The sequence below is a fragment of the Nanorana parkeri genome, unplaced genomic scaffold (assembly GCF_000935625.1).
Source record: "Nanorana parkeri isolate BGI_ZX_2015 unplaced genomic scaffold, ASM93562v1 scaffold94, whole genome shotgun sequence".
NCBI lineage: Eukaryota > Metazoa > Chordata > Amphibia > Anura > Dicroglossidae > Nanorana > Nanorana parkeri.
Genome location: NW_017306362.1, coordinates 109905 through 134088, shown reverse-complemented (window position 1 = coordinate 134088; position 24184 = coordinate 109905). Strand labels below are relative to the sequence as shown.

Genomic DNA, 24184 nt, shown 5'->3' with positions numbered 1-24184 from the left:
GGGGGGGTTTGGGGCAACAAGGGAAACCACCAACTCCCTTCTTATATCTCTCAGGAATGCCATCTCCCCACTGGAGCTTCAGCAATAAACGACATAAAAAATCCAGAATAAGATCTTCTTTTAGTAACTGTAGCAGGATGGTGGAGCTAGGATCCTGGGAGATTCAGCGATCAGCCATAACATTATCACTACTGAGAGGTGACGTGAATTGCAGTGTACTGTGAAACTTTGGCCAATGTTCTGCTGGGAAACCTTGGGTTCTGCCATTCATGTGAATGTTACTTTAACATGTACCACCTACCTAAACCTTTTTGCTGACCAAGTGCATGTCTTCATGGAAATGGTTTTCCCTGATGGCAATGGCCTCTTTCAGCAGAATGATGCACCGTGCCACACTGCAAAAATGATTCAAAAATGGTTTGATGAACACAACAACGAGTTCAAGGTGTTGACTTGACTTCCAAATTCTCGAAGTCTCAATCCAATCTAGCATATGTGTGGATGTGCTGGAAAAACAAATCTGATCCATGGAGGCCCCACCTAGCAACTTACCTGACTTAAAGAAACTGCTACTGATGGCTTGGTGCCTGGTACCACATGCCTTCAGGGGTCTAGTGGAGTCCATGCCTGGATGGGTCAGGGCTGTTTTGGCAGCAGAAGGGGGACTGACTCAATAGTAGGTGGGTGGTCATAATGTTATGGCTGATTGCTAAAAGCCAGTGGCCAATTTACTGTACTGATACTTAATCACACTGAACTACTGTATGCACTTAAGGGTGTGTGAATCATTAACATGATTTGTCAACTCACCTCTAAGCTGTCACCATCCAGCACTCGGTCCAAGTGGCTACGACCAAAAAGACAGTTGAGACCAGAGCAAGGCAGAGAGCCATGAACTGCAGGACCACAATCATTTTCAAGCCTGGAGGACTCCAAAACATAAATAACTCTTTACATATCAAGGATCTTGCGCAGGTTGTTGATTATATTGGAGCTGTTTTATGTTCCTGACATATTAGTAACTTCAAGGCAGCAGAATAAAGTCAGTGTTCAGTAGAGAGACCTCCATCCCATGCACTAAGAATCTCCAGTCATTTAAATACAATTGTGAAAGTAGTATTGTCTTCTAATATGAGGTCAAATGTTCCTACCAATCTACTTCTTAATTCAAATATCCCAGCCATTTAAAAGTTGATTTAGGGTTAGGGCTCTAGCTAGGGCCTAACTAGCCAGGTTTAGTCAAAGTGTGGATCATTAATTTATATTGCTGAGATACCAGCACTTTATGGTGCAGGTCTGTTATGTTTTGCCACTGATAGTTGTAGCCCTGTATACAATAAGCAGGCTGCTGAAGCAGTAGAGGCAGTGTGGTTAGGTTAGAGGTTAGGCTAGGTTATTGTTTTAGGGTCAAGAGTTAGGGTGTTAAAGTCCAACTCCAGCCAAACCAATCAACACACTAGACTCAGAGGACTCTGAGATGTAGGGCAGATCTTCCGTTGCCAAAACCCAGCAAATCTCTATGGGACCTCCTGACAAGGCTGCATGTCTGGGGTTAGAATGCTCAAGTGTGGAAAATGCTACCTAGGCCTCAAGCCTGGAGAAGGCTTTACATGTGGACCCTCAAGAGGTCTGATACTGAATAAGGGAGAGAACCAGAGAAGCTGGATGGCTACTGAAGGTGCCTGGACATCAGGAGCAAGTCTGGTGTCTCTCCTTTTGAAGATCTCATGCCTATCCCTGATCAGCTTTTCCTCTAATACCCAGTGTCAGCCTGTGCTCCAATTGATTCTGCAATGTGGAATACTGAAATCGACTGGTGAGTCTGGATTTCTGTTTTGTACAATTTTTGTCATGAATGTCCTAAGCCCTACACCCTCTCTCCCAATTACGAAGATCTACAATAAAGCATTTGAAAAAGACACTTTAAGTGACTGGCGCCCAACTTTCTTTGACCACGCATCCCTTCACTGGCCTAGGATCTGCCCCGAGAGTGAAATGTCAGCCCTCTCTGCTTTGGGGGTTCACACTTTGCCTCTGGGTGTCAGGGGGATGCAACAAGTCACTTAGCGCACACTTAATCTGGTCACATCTTGCATTTGCCATGGATTGTCCCTGCTTGTTGAAGATTAAGCCGCCTGCTGATGAGAAGGAAAATGCCTCATCTGTAGGTGAACAAACAGCTTTATTCACAGCCATTGAAATCCCCAATGTTGTTCCTTTTAGTCTGGAGTTCGGCGTTCACACACTTGGTAAGAAAAGTGGCTGCTTTGTTCTGCCAGTAAGAGTCTACTCAAAAGCTCATTTATTTGTGTGTAATTTAATTTACCATAAAAGTCAAATATAAGTATTCAGTCATGACAAAGAAGAGACACTTGACATCAGTTTAGTCAGGGAAAGGAGAAGTTACCACGTTTTTCTATAAAAATTGTTATATAAATTTGTAAAGTTTATTTATCAACTGAACAGAATAGTGAATCTACAAATGTGCAAACACTACATATAAATAAATGTGTTATAGGATCAAAAAATATGTGGACACCCCTCCAAATTATTGAGTTTGGGTGCACAAAGCCAGCTCCATAAACACATGCTTTGACAAGTTTGGTGTGGAGGAACTTGAGTGGCTTACAGAGAACAATGAGCTCAACTCTGCTGGAATGAATTGGAATACTAGTTGTGAGCAAGGCCTTCTCATCGAACATCAGTACCTGACCTCACAGACACATTGGAAAATCTTGTGGAAAACCTTCACAGAAAAGTGGAGGCTGTTAGAGCTCCAAAAGGAAGGGGTGGGGGGAGGGGGCAATTGGGAGCTCCACTCCTTCATGGTTTTGGAATGGAATATCCAATGAATTCATATAAGTGTAAAGTTCAGGTATCCACAAACTTTTGGTCATATAGTGTAGTTCTTGCCTTTGTCAGTTTATGCACATAAAAAGAAGAAAGTGAGCATTTCACAACGTTGGTCAAAATGGTGGTCTACTGGCTCTGCAGCTTCACCATAAAATAGTTTGTATCCTGTCTGCATTGAGTCTGTATGTTCATGGCTTAATGTGTTTGATCTTTTCGATGTTCCAAAAACAAACTGGCCATAAAATGCCCATGGCTATGACAGGGATGCTGGATTACTTGTTCCTCTTTAGGGATGGCAAATTGTTTTGTTTTCTTATTAAACAATAAAGAATATATTGGATGTACTTACTGTATATAGTCAAATAGTCCAAGACGTTTAAGAAGGATGATTTAGCCCACCAACATTCTTAAGACTTTAAAGATGGATGATTTAGCCAACCAACAATCGACAGTAAATACATTAATAATCTGTAATGATCCCCTGGGTATTCATGTTGGGTCCCTCTACAGGGGGACCCAGAGATCAGCGATGAAAGCAAAAGGCTATTTTCCACAAAGACCAACTGCCTCCCACGTGTGGCTCTCTCTATACCACTGTCATAGGTTCCTATTGTGCTTTTTGGACAATATGTCAATGGTATAATGGGTTCACACTGGTAGACATGTTAAACCAGTACTAACACCTTAGGAACAGGTCTCCTTTTTAAAAAAAATCACATTACATTAATAATCTGTAATGATCCCCTGGGTATTCATGTTGGGTCCCTCTACAGGGGGACCCAGAGATCAGCGATGAAAGCAAAAGGCTATTTTCCACAAAGACCAACTGCCTCCCACGTGTGGCTCTCTCTATACCACTGTCATAGGTTCCTATTGTGCTTTTTGGACAATATGTCAATGGTATAATGGGTTCACACTGGTAGACATGTTAAACCAGTACTAACACCTTAGGAACAGGTCTCCACAGGAAACCGGGTTAACAGTTGATGTTACTTTCTCACCTCAAAGGAAATACAATGCAGAGTAATTCCTAAGCAGATCTTCAAAACAAGGCCTACGTGAAAACATAAATTAGTGCCCCTACTTTACTCATTGGGGGGAATTTATCAAAAGGGAAGCAGAGTCAGAGAAGCTGATTGGTTGCAGTGCAAATCTGCTCCAGATTTTGTCTGCTCCAGTTTTGATAAATTCCCCCCATTCTGTTTAAAACTGAAAGAAAAAAAAGAGTTTTGGCTAAAGTTGGGATTTAAATGCCCTCAGCTCCATACCTGATGCATGGCAATATCAACCACAAGAGTTTCAGGTAAAGAAAAAACGTACCCTTGCAATGGGGTTACCCCAGCACTGCAAAGGTTAAGTGCTTGTTTTGTCTAGGGGGCTCACATAAAGCTGTATAACTCACCTTAACCTTGGTCTCGCAGTGATTAGGGCTCACCTCTCTCCCCCTCCACTATATTTGGGCCCCCTCTGCTATATTTGAGCCCCCTAGAGAAAACAAGCACCTAACTCTTGCAGTGCGGGGGTAGCCCCACAACAAGGGTAAGTTTTTGTTTGCCCAGATTTCTCCTTTAAGGCTTCTCTACTAATTTACATGTTTACATTTTGAAACATTGGAAATGCATAAGGCTGATACTTTTATGTATCAGATCCTCACATTTCCTATTTTGGGTTTCAGGGATAGGGTCTAATTACTACCATAATTAATATTCAAATACAATTTTCCTCCTGAAGAAATGAAAGCCAGAGGAATTAGTTGAACTCCCAAGGCACATTTTCTTAATTTACACATTTTAGCTTCCGGCGTGTGTAACTTCAGCCTAATTGACGTGAAAAAATCCTCTCCTAGTATTTCCTATTTCTGATTGGCATGCAAAAAAAGAAACAAAGGTTACAAAATGAGTTTTGGAAAATGCAGAAATCCTAACACAAACATTATGCTAATCATGGCATTTTTTATGTTTTATTTTATCGCTAATATCACAGAGCTACATGAATGAAATACAAGAAGCTAAGCTAAATAAGACGGTGCTGGATAATAATCATGAGCTCTTGGTGATTTGGGGTTACCATTGGTTGATTGTGAATGCTTTATGGCAGCTGGTTATATGTGAGATAGAATGCTATTACCTCATTATTCAGGGATATATATATATATATACATAAAGATATATACCTAGTTATCTTTTTATTTGCAAACAGTGATGAGTGAAATTAAGAGAATTATACTTTGCCAAAAATAAAAAGATTTTGACAACATTTCAACCTTTTGGAGAAATGCATTGGAGTCAATACAGAAGGCAAAATTAAAGGGGCTTTGGTGGTTTTTATATTTACAATTGGCTTTAAATCGCTTCTGGAGATTATGAAAGCTGCTTAAAACCACCCCAGACCTGCTCTTGTGCCAAAAAAGGGTTTCTTATTAACCTCATTATTTTCCTTTTTTTTTTTTGACAGTGGAAAAACCAAAATAAAAATTATTAAAAGCAACAGCATACAAATAACAATCAGATACACAACCAAAGACAAAAAAACAAGTGCAAAGAGCAATAAATGAAAAAAGCTAAACAAATACACCCCCCCAAAAAAACCCCTGTAAATAAAATGGAAAAAAAGAGCTAATTTCAACTAAATTTTGCTGAAGCAGCTCAACTAAAAAATTGACAGTTTCTGCTTTTAGCAAAATTTTGCAGACAGCAAAGCTGGTAATTCTGTGGCAAAATCAATTTGGCCAAAATCGGTCGCCTCATTCCTATTTGTAAATTGCGTAGCTTTCAGGCAGTTTGTACGCTGTCATAGATATAACCTAGACACAGGATAAAAATAAAAGCCATAGAAGTAGGGTGATCCGCTCCTTTCTTTAGGCTGATCGGCTCCTCTCCGGTTCTTTAGGAGAGGATCAGTCTATTGTATGACTTTTATTTTTATACATATTCACATGAATAGAGACTTTCATCAATAATGCATGAACCTTAAGCAAATGGCCATTGCTCTATACATGCTGATATGTTTTTTTATTATTAATTTTACCAATTTCTATTGGGTAATTGGGTCAAAAGAACAACTCCAAGATAACTTTGTGTTTAGACCATGCGCACCATTTAGTGAATTTGCTAAATCATAACACCAATTGTAACACCAATTGTAAGAAAGACCTACAATTGTAGTCTAGGTATAGTCCCTCTGATATGATCTTTACACACATATTTTTACACATATATCTCTAGACCGGATCCACACAAGAACCTTTTTTTATCAAAAACGCGTACACATCCATTCCAATGGTACAAAATAGGCTAGTTCCCACCATTGCGTTCAGTTCCAGAACTTTAAAAAAATAAATAAATCCAGCATGGTTCATGTTTTCCACCCTGGAACGCACCAAAAATGCATGCAAACACCATGTAAATGCACCAGAACGCACGAGAATGCACTTAAAGACCATGCAAACCCAATTGAGAAACAAAAAGGAATCAGAACACATCAAAACAAAAGCGTGCATATATGTGTTTGCAAAAAACACATCCAAATCTGGTCTGGAGAAGGTGTGAACAAACTCTTAAAGAGTCCACGACAATAGTCCATACTGAATGAATTTTTTGCTCGCATAAGCAGACAATTGACCGCAAAATCCACAGCAAGACATTGGTTGTCATCTCATGACATAACGTCAAAATATTTCTGGAAGGTTAGAAATTAGTTAATTTACCTCCACTTTCTCCTTATGGAGCTCATGGTCGCAGGCAAGGCAGCAGCGGTCTAATTTAGTTGACCTCTGGAAAGCTAGAGACCCGTAATAATAGACTTTGCTTCGGAAAATGGGAAATTTGCAAAGAAAAAAACTAGACTGATCCGGTGAGGGTAGCGGCGGGTCCCGGGTCACCTTTTAGTCCTGGACAATGTTAGAGGGGATGCCAGCTCCATGAGCTAATGCTCGCCATACTATTTTTAAGATTTTCCAAGTCATGTCAGATGTGACTTGCATTTTACAAAGTGATTTGTGCTTTAATTAGCATGGTAATGGGGTGGAAATTGTATGCTGAGTTCTAGAGGACATAGCTGGGCGTATTCACAGGGGGGTCACATGTGACACAGAGAGCTTCATGTATACAATCAGGAGGAAAGGAAAAATGTCTAAGTTGATGATAGGAACCAGATTCAAGCTGGTATTTTTCCAGTGCAGGTTGAAAAGGCGTCCCATTGGTTGAGGCAGGTAACATAGACAAGCGAAACGAATGGCAACTCATCAATTCATGACTATCTTTAAAGCAAGGTGCACATGGATGGGTTTTACAAAGTGCAAAAGCAAAAATTTCCCAGCACACTCACCAGCCGGTTTGCAAAAACATATCTTATCTAACTTTTAGGGTTAAAAATAGAGGTTTTAGTTGCACAACTTTTGCAAAATATGTGGAAGCCTCACTGCCTCATCAAGGCCCCTCTGTGTTGTGTGATCCTAATTCTTATCTATGAGAGCCTCCATCATGGAGCATACAAATCAAAGGATGAATTGGGTGCAGGTTTCCCAGGGGGTAGCCCAACCTCCTTAAAGGCACAAGGACACACCAAAAGCCCAACACACCACAGACATTCTCCATGTCATCTCTAGACATCTATGATGTGACCCACTAACTTATTTAATCAGTGAGGAAGTGTAGAGTAGCCCATTGCAGCCTATCAAGTCCCAGTGAAAGCCACACTCTAGCTACAATGTTTATTTTGTTCTGAATAGAGTAGAAGAGGGTTATTATTGTTGCCAGATTTCCATTGCTCTCTTTATTCTCACTGGAGAAATTAATCTTACTTCCTGTGACCGGGTGACACCATTGTCATTGCTGACTTTTAAAGCTGAACTCCAGCCAACACCTTAATAACCAGGAGGAAATTTATACGGTATACGGGAGCTGATTTACCTGTCATTTCCAAGGATAAAATGATTACCTTTCTTTAATGCTATTGTTCTTCATTGATGCTATAATAATAGAGATTTCTATGTCCATAGTGGTCAATGTGGTCATAGGAGTGTAAAGCTCGCCATAAATCTGACTGTACAATCTCCTTTAGATTTACAAAACAAATTAATATGAGGAAACAATGAGGAATCAAGCAAACTCTTGGACTACATAGTAGCCAGCAAATAAAAAAGATGTCACCACTCCACACTCGCTTAAGGCTCTTAATATAGATATACTGCAGGTGCCGGCTAAGAACCCATCCACGCTCTGTATGTTGCAATACCAATACACCAAAAGAGAAGCACCACACACTGCTAAGCTCACTGCTATAAAACTTTATTCAGCTCCAAACAAACATACTGCCATCCCTGCCTTAAAAATGCCCAATTCTGATGCATTTCACCCTTTACAGGTTTAGTGGTAGAGATGAGGTCAGTGAGAGGAGGAATCCTTTTATGTGCAGGCTATGGTAATTGCAGGTGAGAAGTGTTAACTACTCCACTTACAAACCAAGAGTCATATAGAATTAAATTCATAGAAATGCAGTAATAGCAAACACTTCACTTATGTAGTCTTCGCAAAGTTATATATTTCTTTGAATACATAGAACACAGATGAGTATTGTCCGTGATACTTTTCTTGCATTCACATAAGAGTGTGAGTGTCTAAAGGCAATTTGAGAGCGTGTTTTTGTTTGTTTTTGCATGTTTTTTCAGGCATATTTAGACTTGAGCGTATTTTTGGAAAATATGCACATATACATCATTGCTGCACTTCTACATCCCCACAATCAATGATAATCACTTACAAAGGTGGAAAAGGGCTTTAAGCATTGTAAAGTTAGGTACTATGAGAAGGAGATGGTTGTTTAGCCTTAAAAAACACGCATTGTCAGTCATTTTCATTGTTTCCATTAAAGTGTATAGGGCCAAAAATGCCCCATTCTGCTTCTAAGGTAGCTATTGTACCTTTTTTCGAGCTTCAAGTGTCAAGCTACAGGCACCTGAGCACTCATATGTGAACAAGTGCAATTTATAAGAATTATATTTTGGTTGCTGAGCATTCTGGAGCTGTGAACTTCAACCTACAAAACACTCCAGTGTGAATCAGGGCTTAGATCATCAGGACATGCTTTTGGGTGACTACCCCCTTTTTCTAAGTTCTAGGCAGTAATGATACATAAAGCTCAGTGCTGTATTAGTACTGCTTAGAACAGGGGTGCCCATTAGGTAGATTGTGATCTACCAGTAGCTCTCAAAGCTGATGCTGGTAGATCACGAAGGGTGTGAATGGTGCCCCCTTTTTTCCATTTTGGTATATTTATTTAGCTGTGCACACATGATTACCTATTAGCCTGAGTCTGCTGAGCCAAGCTCCCTGACACCTTTCTGGTGGATACTGGTGGTTGAAGTGCTATGTATTACATCAAAGAATATTAGTTTACACAGCCTGTTGCAAAATACAGCAAGGTGAGCCAGGGGAGAAAGAGCGGGGAGAGACAGCCAGGAAAAGGAGAGCAAGGAGAGACAGCCAAGAGAGCAAAGAGAGACAGCCAGGGGAAAAAAAACAAGGAATGACAGCCAGGAGAGAGAGAGCGAGGAAAGACAGCCAGGAGAGGAGAGACAGCCAGGAGAAAGAGCAAGGAGAGACAGCCAGGAGAGACAGCCAGGAGAGATAGCCGGGAGTGAGAGCCAGGCGAGAGAGCCAAGAGAGAAAGCTATGAGAGAGAGCCATAAGAGAGAGCCAGGAGAGAGGGCAAGGAGAGATCGCCAGGAGAGAGAGCAAGGGGAGACCGCCAGGAGAGAGAGCAAGGAGAGAACGCCAGGAGAGAGAGCAAGGAGAGAACGCCAGGAGAGAGAGAGCGAGGGAGTTTTTTTTCCCCGTTGGTAGATCTCATGTAGCTCGTCATTTGAAAAGTAGATCTTAACACAAAAATTGTGGGCACCCCTGGCTTAGAACATAGAAAAATGGACTGTCCTCCGAAATGTAACTGATAGTGGAAATAAAAACAGAATCTTGTACAGCACTCAACAGACTTGTTGCATGTACTACCACCTTACACATGCTAAAAAAAGGGGAGATGAGCTGAGATTTCAGTGATCTTGTTGTAAACTTTGAAGATGAATTTCTCCACAATGCCTATAGCTATAGAAGTAAATGACGGCTTGTTTTAAAGTGCTTTACCGCTTGTTAAGAAGATATGTAAATACGGTATTTACCTAAAGGCTAAGTTCACCTTTTGCAAAAAATAAAGAAAAGCATATTTAATAATATATATATGCTGTTTTTAAATGTTTGCGATGAAGTCTAGAAAGCATTGCAACTGCAATCACTCAATCACAGCTACAAAGCTCAGGCTTCGTCACATTCTCATACAGACAGAGCTCCGTACTGATGTACGAAGTATCAGTCAGGTGAGATGGGGAAGGACGGCTGGACTTCAAACTGCATTAAATCACCTCATACAGCATCCAGCCATCCTCTCTCTGGTTAGATGCGGTAGAGATGCCCTTAATCCCATCCAGCCGTCCTTCCCTATCTCTCCTAACTGATACTCCGTACATCAGTACCTGTATGATAATGTGAAGAAGCCTGATCTGTGCAGCTGTGATTGAGTGATCACCGTTGCACTGCTTTCCAGGCTTCAATGTAAAAATGAAAGAAATGCATATTTTTTTTATATGATCAAATATTTCTTTCTTTAATTTTTGGAAAGTGAACTTATCCTTTAAGTTTTGATTTATAAAAGCTTCGCCCATCATTACTGCTGCTGGACGGAGCATAGGAATTTCTTATACTCCTCAGCTCCATCTAGCAGCAGTAATGCCATGTAATCAGCATTCACCCAGCGTTATGCCAGGTGAAGTCTTTGGAAACCAGCCCCTTAATGTGCGTAGTGTGAACTTAGGTTCACAATAATGTAATTTCTTTTAATTCACTAATATTTTCTGCCTGGGGAATAAACATGCTTGATATTGTGGCAGATGACAAGGCCTCCTGTGTCATCTCTGAGCCGGCATCTCAGCTCAGGATTAGATGGTGACGCCGGATAATGCCTGAACAAACATAGGGCCGTCCTTCTTGAGAGAAAAGCAGATGACATTGTCAGGGGTAGTTAATACCTGTAAATGAAACTCTTACATATTACTTAAGAGCAACATAACATGAAAACATCTGATGATAAGTTAATTTTATAATCAACTGTTATAAAACAAAAACATTCTCATTGCTCCCATGGGCTTCCTAAAATCCATCTGTGATTCATGAAATGATCAATTACAAATTCCAGACGCTGACAAATGATTTATATGTTTTATTAAATGGAAAACATTAAAGACACAGCAAAACATTTTATATGCAAAGTTCAGTGCATGTTCAATATATACAAATCCACATGAAAAACATATTAAAAGACAACTCACCCCAAAAGTGATGTTTATAGTGCAACTGATGCTAAACTTTTTTTTCTTATTTTCAGTTTTGGATTGGAGTGGAGAGGGATTAGATCCCCTGTCAGATTTGTATTGCCATCTGTGTCCATGTTAGGGAGATTTACCCTCTCTATTTGTCCTGGTGACTGTTATCACTGAAAGAAAATCCCAAATTTTGGGTTGTCACCAGAATAGGAATATATGGGAAATTGTCCAATGCGGACACTAGTTCTAGTGGCTCTGCTGACCACCAGGGATTTCCCTCTCTTTGAAGGGATTTCCTGTCACTTCCTGTTGTGATTGCTGGAGTGGAAGTGAAGGGAAATCTCCCCAATGGGACACAGATGGCAAAAAAAGCTGACAGTGGTTATAGCCCTCCCTTACTCTACCCAAAACTAAAAAAAAGTTTTGTATTCAGTTCTACTTTTTTGTGCTCACAAGCAAATTGAATGTTGCAGCTTAGATGCTGAAACCATTATAAAAGCAACCAGTGTTGTTGCATTGACTTAGTGGCCGGCCAGACAACTAGCATTTTCTGAACAAGGCTACCAATGATAAGCCTCTATATTTCTCTTGGTACAGGTTCTGTTTTGTGACTCCAAATGGAAAAAGGTGTCACAATTATTATGGTCTTGTAAGAGGCGCCAACTACTTCTAGAAAACCTTGTCAAAGCAATATATAGAAGAAGGGGTGAGTGACTGCACCAAAACTGAACTATCATTTTAGGGTGAGGATGGCCTTTAAATTAACCTATTACAAACCTGGTCAATTCAAAATGAGCATTTGATGAATAAATTAAACAGCAGCGCTTACTTTCAGTGTAAATCACGGGTCAGAACAATCAGTAGATCTGGAGATATAGGCAGCTAAAGTTATATGCATATCCGGGGGGGGTAGGGGGTGCTGCTTGCACCGGGCGACACCATCAGAGGGGGTGACACCAAAATGACTGTCAGTCATGGACCGAGAGCCCGATAGTGGCACGAGGGAGAGGCAAATGTGATCCCGCTGGGTCAATATCCCCTCCTCCCTCAAAACCAAGATGGCCTACTGGTAGTGAAGTACATCGCCGCGCATTCGTGATGATGTCCCACCATGGATGTCATAACGCATGCGCAGCGACCACACCGAGGGACATCAACCCTGGTGCCACCGCTGTGCATATCCCGACATTTCCTTTAAAACGTAAACTTGGCCCTGACTTCTGAACATCCCTATTTGTCAATAAGGTCACCTGTCACTTTAAAGGTCCAATAGGGGGTCTCAGGAGGCAGGAGGGAACAGGACCAAGCTTAACTTCTACAGGATCTGCACATAACATCTGCTGCCTGTCCTTCGGGATGTACTGATTTTACAGAAGGTAACTAGCTCATGTATTTTTTCATCATTTGCTCGTTTCAGTTCCCGGGTTTGTAGCAGCTTTGCTAAGGTTAGAGCATTAATTTCTAAATGTTAGTTAGAAAAATTGATCCCCCCCCAAAAAAAACTACATAAGAGCAAGGTACTACACATTGTACTTAGTGTGTTACAAAATAAGGTTACATTTGAAACTCCTCAGTTCACAGATAAATAACCGAATGGGCTAAATGTATAGCATATACACTACGTGCTTTAAATTACCAGCAGGACCCTGATACTGTAACCCATCCACTTGGATTTTGGTTTATTGCAGGTAGATAACTGAACAATGATTTCTGATTGGTTGCTACAGGTTCCTGTACTTTGTACACCATCACTGCTGTTTGCACTGCTTTATTAAAGACCAACTCTGAGTTCTGCCCCCCCTTCCCCCTCTCCTGGAGGCCCCAACTGTATTTTACATTTACAGTTTTTCTGATGTCTTCTGACCAGCCAAGTGGCACACAGGGTTCTCCTTCTCTGGGGATAGGCACTCCTCAGGGAAGCAGAGAACGGCGCTGGCTTCAGCTCTGTTCTATGCATCATTGTATGGGAGCACAGGACACTATGGTTCCCTCCCCTTAGGGGGCTGGTCTATGACGCCCTGCGCTTACTGGATGTCATCAAGCTTTCCGGGTGTCATTTAACCAAGAAGACCGAGGACATCTAGTGGTGAAAAGCAATTAGTGTGAGATAAAGTTCTGGAGAGGAAGTTGTTGCCCACAGCTGGGATTTAAAGATCGTCATTGTTGTCAAAGGACAAACTTAAAGTATAAATGACATGCAAAAGATAACGGCTAAGAATACTAGTTTCCTGGCTTTGTCTGGCCGCTATAGGTCTAAGTCACAGACATAGCGCAAGCATGTTGCAAATAACAATCAGTTTTAAATCAGAATTCCTCATCTCAATATTTGTTCCAGGTCAGAAATGCAGAAACCATGACAACCAGACAACTAGCAGTTCCAGAAGGAGAGGTCAGAAATAGCATCATATTTCTCTCCTAGGCGTGGGATGACAATTGTTCTAAAACCATATGCAAAGGCCGTGATTGTAAGGCTTCCTGTCAGTTTGCCCAACCTTTCTTTTCCTACTTCATGCACATCATTAATTTCCACATACATATCAGAATATATATATATATGTCCTAAATGTTAATTCTTCTATGGTGTTCATAGGCCAAAATCATCCACAACAGTCATTCATCATACATGTAAATGTGAATTGAGTATACACTGCCTATACCGAAAGATAAAGATATGAAGTCTCATGCCTAAGAAAGTGTAAACAACAGTAGGACAAGGGTCACTTGGGGTGGAAAGTATGGGTCAGGATGGTTAATGGGGAATACATGAGACTGGAATAGTGAGGTCTGAGTCGCATGGTGTGGTCTGATTCAGAATATTTTAGGTCAAATATTCCCCTTAAAGCTCGTAGTCCAGCCTTTCCCAACCTTTTTAACAAGGATGAACGTGTGAATTAGATTCTTTGTCTCAGGGATCCCTTACTAATATTTACTCTATCTACAGCTCACAGTACATCAAAGGACAAAATGCTTCTTATAGAAGCATTCTTCTACAAATAGAATGCTATTTGTGGTCAATGGGAAGAATTCTCTTCTTGAAGAAAGCTAAAAAGATCAGTGATTCCTTATCTGAATAAGAAGTTGCACATTGCTCAAGGAATTCCTCTGGAGGAACCCTAAGGTTCCATGGAACCCTGGTTGAGAAAGGCTGCTGTAGGCATTTCAGAACAAAACACATTTTACACTTGATTGATGGTTGACTAACAAAAAAAAACAACATCCCCTCAAGTTAATTTTTCAAGAAATAGGAATCGCTGGTGGTAGCAGTCCAGGGGTTGAGAGTCCGTCTACTCAAAACTAAAGTGTTGAGTCACCCTTTGACTCTTTATATCTCTCATGGACCTTCAGCTTAGCATCCCAACATGGTCTCCAGGTGCCTACTTCTAATGTACAGTACAATAAAGGAAAAATCCAACTAGAACCCATTTTAATGGCACGTTGGCAGTACAGTACAGGGATTTGGCTTGAGTGTCAAATAAAGACGCCAATGGGCCATTCAATTATCTAGTGTCTACTTACTACTGAAAGTCTATCTAAAGCCAAAACTTTTTTTTTCCATTTTGGATAGAGTAAGGGCCCATTCACACCGCATCCAGATTACCTCCAGACCAGACTGTTTCCGGACCCAAAATGCATCCCAATGTATCCCTATGCTATTTCTGGCCTCTGTTCCTACCAGTGCAGTCCATTCCAGGCCAGACCAGAAAAATACTGCTTGTCCTATTTTGTCTGGTCTGGAACGCACCTGTAAGACCTTTTTAAGCTTAAAAAAAATTCCAATGCACTATGTTCCAGATCTGGTCCGGAAAATGGTGTGAACCCAGCCTGAAGAATGATTAAAAACCCATGTTTTGTTTTTGCAGTCTGTGTCCAATTAGGGAGATTTCCCCTCACCTCCTACCCTGTAGATACAACAGGAAGTGAGAGGAGATCTCTCCAAAGTGTGGACAATTCCCTCTTGGAAAGTTGTAAGAATAATATCCGCATTGGAGGATTTTCTCTCTAACAACTGAAAGTTTTGCATTTTTCTTCACTTTCGGTCCCAGTGAGTTGTCACCAGGATGATTCTCCCTATCGGTGACACAGACAAAAATAAAAACCTAACAGAGGATCTAATCATCTGAAACTTTAACAAAACATTTTGGCTTTAGATACACTATAAATATCGATTTTGGAAGGACAGACCCTTAACCCAGCTGCATTTTTGTGGTTGAGGCATTTAATGATTATTATAACTCCCATTACCACCTATCAAGGGTAAAGCATCGGCTGGATTATTAGTTTTAGTTGTAATATGATTGCCGGTATTACAATGTAATGACGGTTAAATGAAAAAATTTCTTACACAAAGAATTACCTTAGATTTATACAGCAAGAAAATAACTGGAATTGAAAATGGTTCTTGGAGCCAATGGAGCTGAATGATACCAGTTGGTGTGTATTGTTTGTAGCAACTAACCAGGGAACAATGCTATTTTTAAAGTCCAACTCCCCCCCGAAGTGATATTTCAGTGATGCATGGTTGACATAACCAAACTGGATGACAGTTGCTTTGTTAGGGAATTTTGTAACACAAATAATTGGCATGTTTTTTTCCCTTTTTACACACTGTTTTCCATCTCAGTATTGCCGATCTCCTCCAGCTTTTTTTCAGCCACTCCCTGTTTATCTGCTCAGTGTTGGCCGGGGTAGTGATGGTGGTAGACCGTGGCTATGCAATGTGTCAGCACAGTAGCTTGTAGTCTCCAGCAGGGGGAGCATGTGACAGGGTGGCAACACAGGAGAATAGTTGCCACCCTGTAACAGGAAGTTTCTGATGAAGGACATCCTATGGCAGGATCACAAGGTATTATTTTAATGAAAGCTACAGATGAAAATGACTATTGGAATTATATCAGCATGTTTACGTCTACTGGGTCTATTGGGTTTATGTCTACTTTAATAAGTTGATAAAAGTTTCCAGTAGAAATACAATGTATGATCACCAGCTCCATCTAACTGACATGGCTATCTTCTCCAAAGGATGGTGTCACATTCCTTAATGGATTCTCCATTGTATTGAAATGACAAATGCTGCAACGGGGTTCATTATAGTCTTTTTAGCAAACTACTACCAGTAAATAATGCCTTTTTTGGGGGGAGGAAAGGAATCCAGCAGGGGAAGCCTTCCCATTAATGAAATATCAGCTTGGGGCAGAGTTGGCTTTTAACAAGCATCTGATTGGTTGCCATGAACAACATCACCATTTTCCTGTGTACCAGGTTCATACACCCGTCCTTGAGAAGTCCGTAGCTGGCCAGTTGGACATCATCTGGGCTGTTCAGTCCATGAAAGCTTCTGTTCCTTATCGTTATATCCTGTAGGCTAATCAGGTCCATCACAATGCTCCTCAAATATAAGGTCTCTTTCTTGATATCGGTCACTCCAGAATTGTTCCCAGAGTCTTAGTGACCGGTAACGTATCACTTGATGGCTTCTGACATTAACTTGTCTCTTCCTTCTTCTTTATAGGGATTTTTGTGGTTCTAGATAAAACAAGGATTACAAAACACAATTCTTGATTATGTCTCACAGGGTTTCCATGTAGTCATGTTTTATGACATCACCTAATCCCTGTCCCTCTGTATACATTCAGTTGATAGCATCCTAACAATCAGAGATACTGTGGAGCCTACAGCATCATAGCAACCAAGGATGACACATTGGAGAGATTTTACTTTACTTCCGGTTTTAGAAAGAACAAAAAGTTAGAGAACATCTCCCAAGGTGATGGGAAGTGCCCTCTTGGATAGTTGTCAGAGGAAAATTTCTGCCCATTGGAAGATTTCCCCTGCATCTCTCTAAAATTTTGGATTTCCCCTTACTTTTAGTCTCAATGACAATGGTTAATATAAATAGAGGGGTTATTAACCCCAACGGAGACACAGACAGCAGTTAAAACGTGAGCTAGGGCCTAACACTTCCCCACTTTATCCAAAACTAAAACTTTTCCCTTTACATACACTTTGAATAGAAAAAATGGGTGGTGGTGGTGACGGGCGGCCTGTAAGATCGCTCAGCATACGTACACATTATGGCACACTTACCTCCAGTGGTACTATCCTCCAACACTGTGGGGTCAGACATCCCCACATCCACATGCAATAACATGGTACCATGCTATTTCCTCTTCTTCTGGGTCTGTCATCTTCTTGCTTTGCCCCTTGGGCAGGCACTAACGAAGGCACTTCCACACATGCATGGTGGAGTTACATTATCTTAGCCCAGCTCCATTCCTGGCATCTATACAATGCCAGGACTGTGCACTGCTGTTATTGGTTGCTGTATTTCCTTTTCCTCCATTTTGCACTCATTAGCCAGAGCATAATAAACTGGTGCTTATTAATTTATAACATTGTATCAACTTTATATAATTTAATTGCTTGTTTAAAATTTCTGTTTTTAAATATAATTACTATTATTACATATTATTTGTGTTCAGCTTACCTATGGACATTTTCCCTTTAAATGATACTTGAACTGATAGACATATGTAGGCGGCCAACCTCCCCATCCTAAAACTAAGGTTGCCCGGCTGTCAAGCTGATCTAATGGCTTCATACTATCTGGGTCTCTGATCCAAAGGACGTATGCAGGTCTAGAGTGCTGACGTTACTTGCTGCATGCTTGTTGTAGGTCAGTGATAAAATACTGAAGCCAGAGACAGCCACGTAACTAGCATTTTTAGAAGGAAGTCATCAATGGTGGCCCCCATATTTCTACCAGTTTTGAGGAACACCAGGAATGGAAAAAGTTAACCCTTGCAGGTGGGTCACTGCTCATCTTGGTTCAGGGGCTCAAATAAAGTCCCAGCAGCCCCTTCTGCCCCCCGGGCTCCAGCGGTCTAAGACCCACTGACATGATCATGTCTAATGCACTCCATTCAGTGGGTAGCCCCACTGCAAGGGTTAACCTTTTAACATTCCTGAAGTTATTTTTTAAAGCTGAACTTTAGCCTTCCATTTAGCTTTGCAAAGTTGTACTGGAATTACCTATTCTGATTTCACTGCACACTGTGAGCTTCTCACAATGTGCATTAGAAGCTGAAGCAAGTCAGATAGAGCCTGCCTTTTCCTTACAGGGTCTTGCAGCACACTCATAGCTTTGACTACAACCGCACACACATACCCTGCCTGTGAACACACACAGTCATGCCTACAACTGTCTTGCAATGCCTTATGGGACTTGTAGATCCACAACAACTGGAGGGCCGGAGTTGCCCACCCCTGGTTTAGGAGGATGGGAAATGGCTTTGGGGATGATGGGACATAAAGCAGGTAATCATGTAAGTGCACTCATCTATGGGCAATGAAAATGATTTACAGATGATTGCCTTATTAGTGGTTAATGATTTATTAACATGAAACAAAAGACTTTAATGTTACTTTAAACCTCAGCATTCTGGAAGTGAATGAGTTACAATTGTCGCCTGGAGGAAGTCCTCTGGTGAGGTTGAATGAGGAATCACACAACACCTGAGCTACAGATCTGACACAATCTGATCATCTCCAACCAACACCACTGCAGAGGTGAGTGTGATTTAAATGTCTATTGCCGGGTTGTTTCCAGCTTTGTTTTTATGCACTTCTATCATCCTGTAGAGTATTATTATTATTGGAACATGTTTGGGGAGAAATAGAAATATCGCTGCACCTGTAATATATTTTATATTTATTATATAGTTTTATATTTGTTTATGTCCCCAACTGTTTGTCCTGATTATGAATACTGAACTCAGACTGCCAGCATAGACAGCTATCGTTCATTCTCTCTTGCTGGACATGTTGCAATGTTAAAATTTGTAAATTTCTCAACAGATATTGAAGGATTCTGATACATATTGGTAAATGTTACCAGCAGTTCCCCTCGCACAATGTCCAAAGGTGAACAGGAAGTTAGCAGTCTTAGGCCTAATTCACACTGGGTAGAGTGGGACCGTACAGATCTGTGCGGCGTGCACGGCCGTAGCGGGCAGTTCCCAGGAAGGACAGATCCATCCTGTCTGCATCCGAGTACGGACATCCGCACGGATGTGCAGCTCCGGTGAGCGCACGTCAGCGTACGGCCGTGTCCTACCATAGGGAAGAACAGGCTGCTGTGTACAATCGCACTCAGCACCTGTCCCTCCCGGGAACGGCTCGATATGGCCGTGCACGCCGCACAGATCTGTACGGCCCCACTCTTCACTGTGTGAATAAGGCCTAAGGCTCCAGTCACATATAGCGTTTGGGTTTCCCACACGGTTTTTCATGCGGGACGAAAACGCTAACATTTTAAATCCGCATGGATGCCGTTCGTTTGCGGCTATTAAGAATCTGCCAGATTATCGCACTTGTACTATTTTTGTGGGCTGCAATAGTCTGAACAATGCATATTAAAGTGCATCGTTTTCTCTGTTTAGAGCGGCGGCTCCCCATGTATCCGAATATGTGCAGACAGCCGCTCCAGTGTGAATGGAGCCTAAAGGTGACCATACACTGCGATTTTCATTCGGAAATTGTACACGAACAGTCTTTCTAACGAGAATCGAACAGTTGATGGTACACCACTGATTTCTCATTTTTGATATTGTGATTGATATTTTTCGATCAGTCAGGTAGGAAAATGTTTCTCTGACCGAACGAAAATCGCTAAATCAGTGGTGCTTTTGTTCATCAGAAATCGCAGTAAGAACACAGCACATGTGCAAAGAGAAATTATTTCCGTCGTTCGTCAATGTTTTTTTGGTTAATATGGCTAACGAAGGGTTTCCGAAATCGACATTTGACTATGCTAGATGGGGTATTCGAGCTATAATCAAATGAGGGTTCATGGCAGATAGGAAAATTTCCAACTGAAAATCTAGTGTATGGCCACCTTAACAATGGTAACCTCTGCCTCATATGGTTAAAGGATAACTAAACTCAAAGAAATCTGTCATATATTGCAGTCCTTGGATGTGGTGGCTGCTTTAGTGTTCATTTACAGCTAATTATATTTTCAGCAAGCACAGGAATTACCTGTTGGTCCTGCCTGCTAATCCCATTCACCTTCAATAGAGATGAACCAAGGCAGACATGACTGAAGTCCAGCCAAGCTGTGATATATTACATTTTTGGGGGTGTTTGGATACTTTTCAGGTATGGTCATCCATTATCAGACCACAGTCCCAATGTTTTCATTAGTCACACCTTTTGTGTGTTGCATTAACGCAGACCGTGCACTTAGAATTTCAACATGTCTTTAGCGAGCCTCAACTGAACAATTAAACACACCCGCATTATTTTTGAGCAATATATCACACCCTAATGCACACAGAGCATTCATCTCCATGCGTTTTGGGCGGCTGAAGTACAGGTGTGTTTGTTAAAGGAGAACTATGGGGTTAATAAAAAATTAATTAATAAATAAAAATTAATTTTAAAAAATGAAAAAGTTTCTAAAAAAATAAAATATAAAAATTTGAAAAATTAAAATAAAAACGTGTGTGTGTGTGGGGGGGAGGTGCAGGGTACAGTTCCAGTGGTTGTTTATATAATGGGGGGTGGGCGAAAAAAATGTCTGCCCCGGGCGCCCAGAACTCTGGTTACGCCACTGGAGAGCCGTGACAGGATCGAGAGATGAGCGAGCGCCGGTATATGTTCGCTCACCTCCCGATCTACTGAGCCGACCTGTGACAGTCTCATTGTCACAGGTTGGCTAGAACTATGAGGTGAGTGAAAAGCACTCACCTCATAGTTCTCCTTTAATACTGTATATGCACATTGGGAGGCATTCAGAAGGAATGTCAATGCACATAGTAGTCTGTGCATGCAGTGTAAAGACTATAACTGGGCTTCTATGTACAGAGCTGTTTAAGGAGGGGATGTATGGGGGCTTGTTATGAACCCTAACCTAATCAGTTGTGGCAGGGCCATTCGTGAAGTGTAGCTGCGGGGAAGAGAATGTCCTGGCCACAACTGATTGGGTCAGTGACAGTTTTGCACAGGCTTGGTGAACTGGGTTTGCACTAAGCTCTCTGCACATTATCAGTTTTAAGACATTAGTTGCCCCCCACTCTCTTATAAATAAAAACTGCCTTAAAAAACATGGAGATTGTCACTGTTGACGTGTCATTGTGAAAAGTCTAGTTTCCTATGTCATCTTATTCCCCCGTAAATTTAATTGATACATTTTGGGGTGTAGTAGCCCTTTAAACAGGGGTTTTCTATGTCATTTTATTCCCTTTTGATTGCCCATTAAAATGTAATTTATTCATTTAAACAGGGGCCCCATGTGTAGGCAGATTGAGGGCCCATTTTTATCTGTGAATGACATCACTTTATTACACTTTTATGTTTCTAATACACTGGGTAGATTTGTTATTTATCTCCTTCATACACTTTTCTTTTTTGTGTTTTAGCGTGTAACCATTTTGTTTCCAAGGTGTGTGTATAGCCAAACTTTTCTTTTTATCTTTGGAAGGGGTTGTAACCTTTCCTACCCCTATGAGGTGAGGTGAGAGGAAATCAAGGTGAAGGGGAATTTCCCACTTGGACAGGTGCCCCCATTGGACGATTTGCTCTCATCTCTTCTTCTGGTGACAAATGTAAAATTGTAGATTTCCCATTACTTTCTGACTCTGTGACAGTGGTCACCTGGACAAACAGAGGGGGGTAAATCTACCTAATGAAGACACAGACAGCAATAAAAACATGCCAGAGGATCAATCACATCTGTGCTTTATTTAAAAAAGGGGGGGAAAAAAAGCTTTGGGCTACACATACACTGTAATAGGCTGTAACTTTCGTATTGTGATATCAGTATTCTTTTTGACTGTTATTATTTACAAGGCACTCTGGATGCATCCAGGGAGAGTGATTGATTCCTAACCGCCTGTAATCATATCACATGCGATTATGGGGTGGTGGTGTGTCGGCATTTAAATGCAGCGGCTGTCACCTGATCATTAACTTGAACGGGTGACAGCTGCCGCTTGTAAACAGCAGATTAGGGATTTCTGCTGCAGGAAGTTGCAAGTTCCTGATGCCAGTGGCGTCACTGCGGGGTGTCACCCAGTAACCGCTCCGGGTGACACCCGGCCTCGGGACGCCCCTGCCCGATGCAGGAATCCCTAATCGCACCTAAAATATAGGTGTTAATGGAGCATAAGTGGAAATTAACTCAAAAAGTGAAGCTTTGCTATGTTATAGGGAGCATCCAGAAATGTTAAGCGTGCCTGAGCAGTACTCTGAAAGATTTACCTTTTTGTCTGCAATTCCTCCTGAAAAACAGCACTTCCTGGTATGTGTGTGTGCCTGTAGCCTTCCAGCTGTATATCTGCAGTGTGAGATCTCAGGCACTGCTTACTATGATTGCTAGTTAGGAGATCTGGTGATGTCGCTACTGTGCTGCTCACTGTCCTCCTTGCTGGAGGCTCCGACAAGAGGAAGCAAAGCCCCGCCTCTACCAAGATGGCTGCCTCCATTATAGAAACACAGTGCGGGTCAAGACATGGCAAGGGGGAAAGATTGGATGCCAGGAGACTACAGGCAATACTGATGACTATTGATGTGTGTGGGTTTGGTACGCACACGCCTGCGCAAAACTGGTAGTGACCCCCCAATCAGTTGTAGCTGGGGCATTCCTTGTCCCTTTGTTATGTGTAGCTGTGGGAAGGAGAATGCCCTAGCTAGCCGAATCTGTACTAAAGACACACAGTACAAAGAAGAATTTTAGTACTATAGAGTGAATCATGCGTCTGATATTATTTGGATATTTGCAGATATGATTTAATGATGCAAGAGATGAGAAGCATTTACATTTGTTTCCCCCTTTGTATGCCAGTAAGATCACAGTCTGAACTGACCCCCCCCCAATGATATTTTCTGCAGCACCACCTGTTAATGAGGCCTATAGAAATGAATGATGTCACATAAAGCCGTACATATGGTGCACCCACATTAGTAGCAAAGTGTTTTTTCTGCTTTGATTTGTTATTATCTTGGTATTTATTTACAAAATAATAGAAAAGTAAGAGAAGTAAACATTGTATTAGGAAATAATACGTTTCAGAGTTAGATGAGGACACCTGGGGATGTTGCTGGTTAGGAGGGTTGGGATGGGCAGGGAGTTAGACGTACTCTCTGGTAGTAGCCGATGGCTGTGATTGTCGGTAGTATGGCTGCCCTCTGGAATCCACGCTGGGCCATGAACAGCACAGGAAGGATCCGCCAAGCATGGTGAGGCTGGAAGCGGCCCAGCCCACGAATAACGCCGATCCAAACTCGTACCTAGAACACAGCAAACAGCCAAATGGAAATGAGAAAAATCAGCACACAAATAGGACCATTTACAAAGCCGGGGGCTGCCAACCTCAGCTGTTGTGGAACTACAAGTCCCATGAGTCATTGCAAGACTCTGACAGCCACAGGCATGACTCCCAGAGGCAGAAAAATAATGGGATTTGTAGCTTGAGCACAGATGGGGGTGCTGAGGTTGCCTACTCCTGTACTAAGCCATCTTTTGCACTGTTTTTTTTTTCCCGTTGTATAAAAGCGATAATGCAATAAAAACATGTTGTAAAATGAAAAAACTAAGCTGCACTCAAGGCAAAACTGCTAAATGTTACAAATGGGGGGAAAAAAATATACGGGAGCAGCTTTACCTGCCAAAAGGATTTCTGTCCGTCCAGTCCCGAGCTTTGCACAGCTCTGCCATACAGCACAGCTGTGTCTAGCAGGACACATGGTTTTTCTCTGCGGCATTTAAGTAACACTTACAGATCTCCTCCCCACCTGTAACTGGACAGTGAAAGGTGAAGCAGCAGATTGATGAGCTCATCTGTCATTCGGCTCTCTTCTCCTATTAGCATGCTCCTTGCAATGCAACACACCTGACTGGCTCCTTGTACTGCTTCTCCTTCTCCCAGTGTGCCTAGCTAGGGGTATAAAGGGGGGGGGGGGGGG

General features: G+C 41.6%; 1 protein-coding gene and 1 pseudogene across 2 annotated transcripts in view; both read right to left on the bottom strand.

Moving 5' to 3' along the window:
• The window catches only part of LOC108783911, a 22896-nt pseudogene extending 6299 nt beyond the window's left edge, over positions 1-16597 (bottom strand).
• Positions 16418-24184, bottom strand: part of CLDN19 (claudin 19) — a 21935-nt gene continuing 14168 nt past the window's right edge. Inside the window, exons 4-5 of one of the 2 annotated variants that reach the window (XM_018552646.1) lie at positions 23308-23509; positions 16418-16744 (exon numbers count right to left, since the gene is read on the bottom strand). In XM_018552646.1, coding sequence (XP_018408148.1) covers positions 23350-23509 — 160 coding nt within the window. In that variant the 3' untranslated portion in view covers positions 16418-16744; positions 23308-23349. The remainder of the gene's footprint in view (positions 16745-23307; positions 23510-24184) is intronic. The other variant, XM_018552645.1, reaches the window with a different exon arrangement.